We start from the raw sequence: 12,195 nt of genomic DNA, 5'->3' as shown, positions 1-12,195 counted from the left end.
AAAAACGACACGTCAGTTCCGCATGATAGATCATCACATCAATAATACTACTAGGGTCCTGTTTATACCCTAGGCTTCTCCTTCTCTAAAAAAATGAAATTATACTCTCCTTTTCAAATTTATGGATTTAGATGATTATTATGATTAAACTAATTTTGTTTTGAATAAATAAAAATTAACTTTATTTTATATTATATGTTTAGAATTCTTTGTTTATATATTTTTAATAATTAGTAGATTATTATTAAAATTGTCATTATTAACTATACATGTTATGTTAGTATTTTATTATAAATTTAATTATTTTTTTTAAAGTTTTTTTTATTGATTGACTAATTTTTTTGTGAATAGTTAATATATAATTTTTATTCTTGTCACATATTATATATTATAAGTATTATTTATTTTTTGTGTTATATAAAATATATTTAAATTTAATTTATTTAACAAAAATATAAAATGCTACTTAGACAATGTATATTTTTTAGACGTTTTTCTTGTTTTAAGTTTTAAATTAATTTAAAAGAGAATAATATTTATGTGGTATATACACTCCATAAAAGAGAATAATATTTATATACTTTACAGAGAATAATATTTATGTGTTATATACACCGCATAAAAGAGAATAATATTTATTATATATTCTCTTTAAGTACATAAATATCACCGTAACCACGAAGTCCTTTACAACATTGCACAGCCTTGTTAAAGTAAAAGAGAGAAACAATATAAACAGCAAACCATGCAGCTAGAAAGCAAGAAGGATCGAGAAAATACAAAAATATTTAGCATAAACGTCTAAAAACATACATTATCTAAGTAGCATTTTATATTTTTGTTAAATAAATTAAATTTAAATATATTTTATATAACACAAAAAATAAATAATACTTATAATATATAATATGTGACAAGAATAAAAATTATATATTAACTATTCACAAAAAAGATTAATCAATCAATAAAAAAACTTTAAAAAATAACAATTAAATTTATAATAAAATACTAATATTAGAATGTATAGGTAATAGTGATAATTTTAATAATAATCTACTAACTATTAAAAATATATAAACAAAGAATTCTAAACATATAATATAATATAAAATAAAGTTAATTGTTATTTATTCAAAACAAAATTAGTTTAATCATAATAATCATCTAAATCCATAAATTTAAAAAGGAGAGTATAATTTATTTTTTTGGAGAAGGAGAGACCTAGGGTTTTGATAGTTAATACATATGTGTGTTTTGTCCGCTGTTATTAACCGCGGATAGCCCTGTGTGTCCCTAGTGTCAGCGGTTATTTACCGCGGATACTTAAAAAGTTTACTTTTGTTTCAGCCGTTGGATCGTCGATCCAACAGCTGAGACACAATGTGTTGTGTGAGTGTTCCTGACAATCAATTGTCAGGGAATAAGACCCTACTAGTAGTACCAGTTGCTTTGTGTTGTGTGTCCATATGACTAGGGCTGTTCACGAACCGAGCCGAGCCGAGTTTTGATCGAACCGAGCCGAGTTTTAATTTTTTTTCTGACGAGCCGAGCCGGGCCGAGCTTTTTTATCGAACAAAAATTGTGTTCAAGCTCGGCTCGTTAACTAACGAGCTGAACACGAGCTTGTTCGCGAACAAATACAAGCCGAGCCGAGTTGAGTCAAGCCGAGCCGAGCCAGAAAAACAATAAGAACAAACCGCTAGTTGACTCTTAAAATAGCTAACCAAATAATTTTATTTTTTTTTGAAAATTTGTTTATATCATTAAAATATATATATGTTAACATCCATACGGTTCGATCGGTAAGAAATATTTTTTAAAATATTGAAACACTAAATTAGGATTAAACACTAGTTAGCGGTACTAGTTAACCTTTTACCTGACTGTTAAAATAACAAACCATATAAAATTATTATTTTCTGAAATTTTGGTTACATCACTAAAATATATATATGTGTGTGTGTATATATATATATATATTATATTATATTATATATATATATATTATATGTTGAATTCTGAGTTCAATAACATATATAAATTATAAAAAAAAACCCGAATTTTTTTTTTTTTTTTGAGCTTTAACGAGCCGAGCTCGAGCCGAGCGAGCTCGAGTCGAACTCGAGCCGAGCTCGAGCCGAACATACTAAAAGCTCGGCTCGAGCTCGTTTACTTAACGAACAATTTTTTGTGTTCGAACTCGAGCTCGTTAACTCAACGAGCCGAGCCGAACGAGCTCTTAGCGAGCCGAGCTCGAGCTTGTTCGCGAACAGCTCGGTTCGTTAAACAGCCCTACATATGACTATAGAATAACGTTATTTCTGTTTCTAACCTCATTTTTCAACTACTACTGCTCTGTCTCGATAATTAATGTTTGCAAATATCTAGGAATTTATGACTTCCTTTTCTTAGCCCCAAAAGAAAAGCAAATCACTTACATTAATTAAGATAAAATACAATTGCATTAATTAATTAGTACTACTACTTTTAAATTTGCATGATTATCAGTATATATGTATAGACAATTCAAAATTCTATTAGGTACTTATTAAATGCTCCCTCTGTCCCATTTAATTTACGGCACTTCCTGGTTTCATCTCAGAAAGGTAGCCCCAAACTCTTTAAATTAATAATCAGTAAATTAATAAATTCTCTAAAATAATAAATTTGTCCGGTCTCGATTTGGACCAATGTAAAAATTTGAAAAACTCGATAAAATAATAAGATAATAATTTTTTAGGAGATTCCTTTATAATTTTCGGTCCCAAGAAAATCATAAATTAATAATTCATAGAAACTGAAAAAAAATATATATATATTACACTCTATTGAAATATGATTCAATAGTTGTCTATATTTTTTTTAGATTTCGCAACACCCTTTAGATGAGAAGTCATCCCGTGAGATGTGGTTTGAATACTCTAACATATTCATGTAATTTATATGTATCAGACTTGTTTAAGAATATATTGAATATATTTATTCTCTTGTTTACATTTGCTGTGTAGTACTTTAAAAGTCATTATAATTCTAAGAGACTAATTTGTTGTATAGTACTTTAAAAGTCATTATTGATTAATTTGTATAGTTCGCTGCAATATAATTCTAAGAGACATAGACTAATTTATCCTTTTGTTTGGCATATTAATTTATATACCATATGTTCTTTTGTGATATACGTACAGATAATCGGTTAAAAATTCTTTAAATTAATAATTATTAATTTATCGATAAATTAATAACTCTCTAAATTAATAGATTTCCCCGGTCCCGACATTATTAATTTATAGAGTTTTTACAGTATACGTTTATTTTTAACTGCTCGACACGCATTTCAATGCTCTTATAAAATATATTCCGTAACTTATTTTTGCGAATTTCTTTTTCTATATAAAAATATAAAAATATAACATCCAAACTTTAATTCAGAAAAGAAAAATTTTAAAAATAGATTGCACAACTACACTTTGCATGAGCATTAAAGTCCGTGTCGCATCCCCGTCCCCCAATGTATACTACTCAGGGGGACAGAGGGAGTATATGTTTACTTTTATTTATCTTCAAAATTTTATATTTATAATAAAATATTATTTTATTTCAAAGTACACATGCTTCTAGAGCTACTCGATTAGTTACAAAAAATGGGAGAACATACAATAAACATTTTTTCATATTTCATATAAAAAATTTTAATTGATTTCATCCGACAAACAATATTGAGACCCCTTGCATTCACATTAATTTTTTATTCTTCTAACTAAAATCAGCCAATTTGATATTTAATAATAAATTTATGAATTTTTATTATTTTAACATTATTAAAAAAATATAAGTGATAATATTATTAGAATAATGAGCTGCTTTGCAACCTGATCATTTAACGTATAGAATTTAAAAATTCTTAAAACTTAAAATAATGAGCTGCTTTGTTTCATGATCATTTAACATATAGAATTTAAAAAATTTTAAAGTTAAAAATAAAATCAAAAGATATTCAAGCAATCTGAACTGTATAACATTCCAGAAAGCAGCAATATCAGAATTGATCTTATAAGTGTTCAAAAATCCTAATCGCATAAATTGGGATAACGGGAGCGACATCCCACCTATGACATATCACATAAACTGAGATGCGGGGACCGACACCCTACCTATGACATCCAAGATACTAGCCATAGACAGGGGTGGACCGTGTGTAGGACCATGGATGGCCTTGGGCCCCCCATAGTTGTAGTATATAATCTCTGTATAATTAGTTGTAAAATCTAAATATGACCCCATCTTTGTTTATATACATCTGGCCCCCCTTATACTTCTAGTCTGCGTCCGCCACTGGTCATAGACATGCTGAAAAAATAAACCTAGTAGATTAACAATTTAATTGTAAAAAATAAGCTCTTGTTATAATTATCACCGCCTCAGATTTGATACGAGCTTTCTAGATTTTCAAAATCATCAATAAAATCATTAACCAACATGGAATAAATTTAAACAAACTAAACAAAATTATAACACAACATTTCAAAAGAAGAGACGCACAAATACTCTAAAAGATGGAACGACCCAACACCCAAAAAATTAGATTTTACTGAAAAAAAATAACGAAAATGAAAAAAACCACAAATGATGAGAGCTTTCCACGGCATAAAAACCGGTGAAAGCTCCTTTACTGACCTTTTTTTTTTTTTTTTGAAACCAGCTCTTTAACTGACTTGAAACAGAGAATGAGAACCGACTAATTGAACGCTAATTTTGAGAGAAATGCGTAATCAAACTCTCCCTCTCCCAAAAAACCCTAATCCTCTCTAGCCTCTCTCTTGTCGTAGCCGCCTGGGGCTTCTATCGGTTTTCACCGGTGGAAAGCCCCGAATCAGTTAATTACTTTGTTTTATTCTTAGTTTTTGAATAATACTTCTTCTCAAGAAACTTAGATCCAGAGCCATCGGAAATTTCGTTGTCTCTCTTCCAAGCGGGTGAGTTGCAGTTCGATTTTTCTTGTTTTTGTGGTTCTGCTCCAAATCTATTCTCGAGGGATTCTTAGATATAAAACCATCGGAGATTTCGCTGTCTTTCTCCTTTATTTCAAGTGGGTGGACTTTCAGTCGGATTTCTCTTGTTTCTGTGGTTTCATCTAAGATTGTTTTCTCTCCCTGGTGAGAGCTTTGTTTTTCGCTTCTTAATTGTAAGCGGGGTTTGATTTGGTATGAAAGTTTGTATGGAATCGCAGTTCTGGTCGATAGCTCAAATGATAGCTCTATCGGTGCATGATGAAGAGGGTACCAGTAATTCAACGAGAATGCATGAAGCGGGTACTTGTATTTGTACATACAATTTCTTCAAAATATCGTTTAACTGTCTCATTGTGAGATCATGCGATTGCAATTTACTGTTTGTTCGACTCGATCATTGGTGTAGATGCCGTATGGCCTTTTATTATTAGATTAACACCTTTGTTTCAAAAAAAAAAAAAAAAAAGTAAAGTGAACCAAAACATTCTTGCATTTCATGTCAGAATCGTAGAATATTTCATTTTGTTTTTTCGCTTCGATTTCATGCCAGTCGCAAAAACTTAGGATAGATAAATGTAATTTTAACAAGTTTGAACCAATTTCCCTATATTTTCAAGAAATTTGATCCCGCAAAATTTTGTTGGATCAGTCTCTAAAATTCGGCGCCAGATGTTATTGATATACTCCCTCTACTTTAAAAAAATCGCATAGCTTAAGAAAAGTGAATATTCACAAATTAATTGCATTAAATGATCAACATATGTGGAGTGAGATTGATCTAGAAAATATAAATAAAAGATATGTGTAGTAGACTTGACTTTGAAAATATGATTTTGTATTGAAAGTTGAAGTGGACAAGTAATTTGAAACAAATTTTTTTTTTGAAAGTGGACATGTAAATTGAAACGAAGAGAGTATTTTAGTATTTTAGCATTGTATTAAACTCTATTTAAAGTTTAGATTATTTTTAAACATATAAAATTATAACCAAGTACTGAAATATCTTTTTATATTTTATTCATTAATATAAAAGAAGTCATACAGTTATGTTATTTTAACACAATAGTTAGTAGAGTAATAAAATCGAATTTGATTTGATGCAACCATTATTAATATATTCCAAAAACAAATGATGAAATGAGTGTATATTAAACTTGCTCCAGTTGGGGATAAATTAAATTTATACCGACAATTGATGTATGTGTTGCTTGAGGCAGGCAATATACAATAATTGAAAGGAATCGGACAGATTTGACAAGTAACTTAAGAGGGTGTATTCGATTGGCATTTTAATGGATTGTTTTTAGTTCATAGATTTTAATGGATTGTATGTGATTTTGATTTTATGCAGATTTTTGATAAAATGTAGCAGAGTTTATAGGATTTAAGCACAATGCTTCAAAATCCCTTTGATTTTGATGGAATTTCAAAAAACTTAAAAAACACCGAAGAATGCCACAAAATCCATCATTTTATGAAATCCAAAAAAATCCATCAGCATTTGAATACCTTCAGATTTTAATGGATTTTAAACAACCCCAATTGAATACCATCAGATTTTAAAGCATAATTTGAAATCCTAATTGAATACCACTAGATTTTGTTGCATAATTTAAAATCTCAATCGAATACCTCAAGATTTTAATGGATTTCAAACAATCCCAATCGAATACCCTCGGATTTCATGAATGAAAAAAAATGCTTTAAAATCCCAATCCAATACACCCCTCTAAATCTGTGAAGACACCGATGCAAACAACCTTGAAACAATATATAAACAGTTAATTATTTTCGATTTTATAATGTGTTCGTGGACACATGCTAAATATATTAAATTTAGAGCTTAATATAATAATTATTTCATGACCAAACTAATCTTGCCACTCTCTCTCAGCAAGAAGTATGGCAACCATTCATAATTTTGGACCCAAAAAAGTGATAATTTTTCAAAGAGGTCCCGACGCAAGAATCGAACATCTAACAAGTCAAACATTTTAGTCTTTGAAAAAATGAATTATTGTTATGATTTATGATTGTTGATGTATATGTCACTATTTCTGTTACTTCATCCAGCATACTCTATCCCTGATCTTAGCCGGTGGATTTATAATATCATAATGAGAATTAATATAAATATATGGATTGTAGTCGTTCTTTGAAAATGATATTAAAAATAAGTTATAAAAATATTTGATTCATGATTTCAAAAAATAAAAAAATATATATTTTGATTCATAATCAGGAAGCTATCTAAATCCCAATTATGTGTCTTGTTTTATGAAATGAGATTTTCATTATATACTTAATCAATTTATTACAGACTATTTGAGATAGATTTATTAACCCTTTATTACAAACTATTTGAGATATCCCTTTTATGATCTCATTTGCATACATATAATATCATTTGCCTCTCGTCTTCGTTTCGATCTCTATTTACGTATATCTGGTCGCCATTCCTAATCTGCATATATCTGGTCTCCATTCCCAGTCTCTATTTGCATATATCTCTTCTCCGTTTCATATCTCTGATTTTCTATGCTTAGTTTTTATATTATTCGAAGTCCTTGGTTTAATATCGAATTTCTTGTAAGCAGAAATTTATAACAATTATAATATATAAAATACCATCCCGATTAGAAGAAAATGATTTAGCAAAAGAAAGTTGGAAGAAAATACTAGGAAAAGGGAAGATGAAACTTTAGGTATGAGAAACTGACTGGGGAGAGGTGGTAGGTGGTACTGAGAATTGAGAACATAAGGTGAATAACTGAAGAACCTCCTTTAACTTGAAGCACATTTTGACCCAACATCAACAGTTGTAACTTGTGTGATACAATTTATACTCATTTATTTTTTTCATTTAATGACAAATGTGCAGACCAAAGAATTTAGAACATATTTAGTTGTACATGTACTTTAATGTTCAAAGTATGCATAAGAAAATGAAAGAAAATTAAAGCAGCTAGACCCACTGTTCTTGTAAGTGATCGCATTTGGCAAGAGGAGCTGGGATCCTGCGGCTGCCTTTGAGTGCAAGGTAAGAAGGATGTAATTTTCTCAGATTGTGTTTTCTCTAACTCCGAATAAAGCATCACTTAATGTCGAGATTGATCGTGTATATGTTCATTTTTCATCAATCTGTATCCAGACCAAGGACGCTAAGAGGTGAAGGAACACGTGTGTTGTAATTCTTGAGTCTTAACTCAGCTGAGCTCTGGCTGTAGCATTGGGAAGAATGTCCAGTTCTTGGAACCTGACTCCTTACCAACAACCTTGTCACTGGTCCACCATTCATCACTTTTTGTGCTATCGAATTTGAATTCCTTGCTCGAACCATGTCTACCAGAATTATTCTTACACAAACACTGCTTCTCATGCCCTTCTATAGCTTTTCCAGGCATGATAGCCTCGCTCTCCCCTCCACAATTACAAGTATTCATTGCTTTGTCTGATACTTCTTTGTCTGTTCTCGCGCATTGGACTGTCACATCATGTTGAAACTCTGATACGGTTTCTTCGGTCGAATTCAAATTCTTTTTTAGACACGTTTCAACATCCTCACAGCGCAATTCGAATGATACTCTATGACCAATAACGATTTCTTCATCTTGAGACCCACTGTCTGAGTTGGCAAGTGATGCCACCTCAGATATTTGGTTCACAATCAGATCGTCTTTAGACACAGGCTCAGTTGGAGTCATAGAACCAGAGCCTGCCTTTGAATTCAAATCATTTGGCGTCAAAGAACCAGAACCCAACCTTGAAACACCACCATTGGGTGTTAATGAGCCAGAACCTAACCTTGAACCCAAACCATTTGGAGTCATGGATCCTGAACCTAACCTTGAACCCCACTTCTGAGAAGTATAATATTCATAGCCCAAGGATTTTGGAGTTTCCCCTACCTGAAACTCAATGAGAGGTAGCTTATCTGGGAAAGGCGTTGATGTGCCGGAATTAGGTATTGTTGAGCCTGGAGATATGAGGTAACTGCCTGGGCTTCCCACCTGATAGGGCTGGTACTCATACTGCGACAACAAGAACTTTTGATTTGGCCCACTGTTCCTTCGGGGGCGGCTTAGAGGGTGTGCTAGAGATGATGCCAAAAGCTGCGCAAAAGGCACTTCAGGGGATGAAGGTGTCGTCAATTGCACAGGTTCAGGAGGGGGGGTGAAGGAGGCTGTAGATGGTTCAGTGGTGAAGGTAGAGAAGACGGGCGGTGAAACTAACTGAGTTTCATAAGCATAGGGACCAATGGCAAATATGGAGCCACCTTGGGAGCGGACATTCGCAGAAAGAGATGTGAGGGACATCAATCCACCTGGCGTCTGAATGGCAGAGGAAGGATCTGATTGGAGTAAAGATGAAGGAGAAGAGGGAGGAGCTATAAAAGGAAATGCCGTGGTTGATGTGTGGTTTACAGTTTCAGTAACAGGAGCTGCAGATGCAGGAACTGTTGGCTCAGGAACAAGGGTGGCGTGACCAATTCGTTTGCTGGGCTTTGAAGAGCCAAAACAAGAGGGCAAACTCCAGCAGCTTCCCCATCGTTTCTTCTGTAATCAAAAATTAAAATTTAACATTCTGTAAGTTACTTATTTCAGGCTTGCACCAGCTTATCTAATTAATATGAAAGTAGGTGAAATTCGTATATATGGTGGACAAGAGACGAATAATCATCAACTCCATTTTTCTAAAGCACTTTGATAGATCCACAATATAAAGGACTTCTAATATGCCAGTGTGCCACGAAAGCTACCAAGGTGTAATTCCATATTCTGTCTGCCTAATGTCAGGGATACTATGTCATGCAGCTGTGTCAATAAGTAGCTGCCAAGAATAGTAACTGGCAATTTGGCGTAAATTTACAATAACAAGAGTTTGATAAAGTTCGCAGCAGGACCATTTACTGATTAATTGTTCACTACACATTGCTAATCACCAGAGATGCAAAAATGATAACCATATATATTTGTGATACTATTCCTTTAAGTATTTATATGCACAATTAGGTACTTTACAGTCATGTATATCATCCGGATGGCAAGTATCCTTAAATTCTTACGAAACCAATATTATAGTCTTTGTATGTTACAACCCAGAATTCCTGAAAGATGCATACTGAAAGTATAGTAAATGCTGTATGTATACAGTATACTTGTAACATTATGTACTGAATAGTGAATAATTAAGTCATTAGTAAAAAGATTAGCAAAATCAGATAATCAAACTTGGGAAGCCTTCAAACAAGAATGATAAAGCTTTTAAATGCATAAAACTTCGTCATGCAAGCAAGGGTCTAATCAAAAAATTTAACCGCATCACTTCATTTCATTATACTTATCACCAAACCAAATATGAATAGAGTATCAACTAAATCCAACTTTTCTAGTCCTAAAAAGGGGCTAAACAACAAATATAGAAAATCTTCCTCTTGTAAATTACAAGACCAAATTGTCCAATTTTAACTTTATGGAATTCCTTAGAGAACTAAAAGGCGCTGCAAGGCAAATTACCTATGTACATATGATATTGAACAATGGCCTACACATAGGAAAAAAAAAACATACGGAAGCCTTTATGATCATGACCCAGAAAATCTTCGCCATGCATACCACCAAGACCTGATTGTCTCATTTTTGACTCTATCAACTTCCTCAAAGAACTAAAACGCGCCGCAAGGCCGCTACCTATGCATATCGAACACATGGCCTAACTGTAATGTAATTTACCCCTTTCGAGTGACCTCACGAAAAAAACAAAAAATTTCAAGGGTTCAACATAATTGAAAGATGAAATTTGGCTGAAACTATTCCCAGGAGAAAATATCCATACAAGTCAAGTAAATCACTAGTGTTGGTAACTCAGTCATGATTCTATTTTTACTTTTTCTTTTTTCCTTTCTGATGCATAGAATTCCTAAACAAGTGATGGACCACACCTTTCTAACTAGGAAACCCCCATCTTTATGCTCTCAAAAAATACTAAAAGGTATATCCACATTACAAATTTCACCATAAAAACATTAGACAAAACACCCTTTTCTTATTCTAACACCAAATTAATCAGTGATCGAACCCGAGTTCATTGATAAGCTTTTACCACTAGACTTTCCGAATCATTTAGACCAAGCAAGTCTAATCTACATACTGAATTACCAAACTACCCCAGTCACCAAATAATCAAAACAAACCATAAAGATCAAAACTTTATCACCCAGCAATTATATATACACATAAAATCAATCAAAAATCACATAAAAGATGTGATGAATCACCTGAACACTAGTGGGCTGGACTCTACTCTCAGCATTCACAATAGCAGTAGCTGCAGCATTAACAGTCTCCACACTGTTGTTTGATAAATTACTCATCCTTAATCCAGATCAACAAAATCTTCAAATTTTATATATAGTTTTTGATAGCAGCCCGATTTACTCGAGCCCAATTTATCCCCCAGAACTGAATCTAAGAATCAAGATTTTAGTATACATTCAACAAAAGAGAGAGATATATATATAGAGGGAGGGGGAGAGAGAGAGAGTACTAAAAGCTAAAAGCTTTCTATCTCTAGCTCTTATTTTGTACTGTATGAGAGATAGATGGGGCCAAGCAAGTCATTACAAAATGATCTGTAGTGTAATAAAGATAGATAATGAGATGATTAGTTAATGTTGTTGGTAATTATGGGAAGTGAAATTACAAGTATAGCCTTGGATGATGTGTTGTGTTAATGGCAAGAAACTGACGTTGGCGGGATGTTGGAGTACAGTTGTCCTTATTCGACGGTGAGGTTTAAGCTTATCCATGGATGATGTTTAGCGTGTTGGTAGTTGTATTGGGGAAATCTGCGATCGACTCGTATCTCATAATTTTGTCAAAATTAAATAAAGTATTATTGTATACTATGATTTCTTTTGTGCAAATTCATTCAACCTCATCCAACGCAAACATACCAACGTAAATAAGGTTGAATTACATATTTATATTTTATGAATTATATTAAAAAAATGTAATGTTGAAAGATCAAAATGTTATGTTTAAATTTGTCGACAGATGGGAAATGTCCATCTCAGGATTGTCAGAGCATCTCCAACGGAGTTGACTATAATCGTTGGCTAAATTGGATCTGTAAGACATTATGTAAAATTTGTTTAATCTGTAAGACATTATGCTTCAATGGTATT

The 12,195-nt window shown here is 32.3% G+C and overlaps 1 protein-coding gene across 1 annotated transcript; it reads right to left on the bottom strand.

The window, feature by feature from the left end:
* Positions 1–7,889: 7,889 nt before the first annotated feature.
* LOC108210703 (uncharacterized) lies at positions 7,890–11,525 on the bottom strand. Its single transcript, XM_017382094.2, has 2 exons — positions 11,287–11,525; positions 7,890–9,565 (listed from the first exon to the last, which is right to left on the bottom strand). The coding sequence occupies exons 1-2, from the start codon at positions 11,380–11,382 to the stop codon at positions 8,216–8,218; spliced, it is 1,446 nt and encodes a 481-aa protein (XP_017237583.1). The 5' UTR covers positions 11,383–11,525; the 3' UTR covers positions 7,890–8,215.
* Positions 11,526–12,195: the final 670 nt, after the last annotated feature.

The sequence above is a fragment of the Daucus carota genome, chromosome 3 (genome assembly GCF_001625215.2).
Source record: "Daucus carota subsp. sativus chromosome 3, DH1 v3.0, whole genome shotgun sequence".
NCBI lineage: Eukaryota > Viridiplantae > Streptophyta > Magnoliopsida > Apiales > Apiaceae > Daucus > Daucus carota.
Note: the sequence above shows the minus strand (reverse complement) of the source record. Positions and strands in the feature narration are given on the sequence as shown.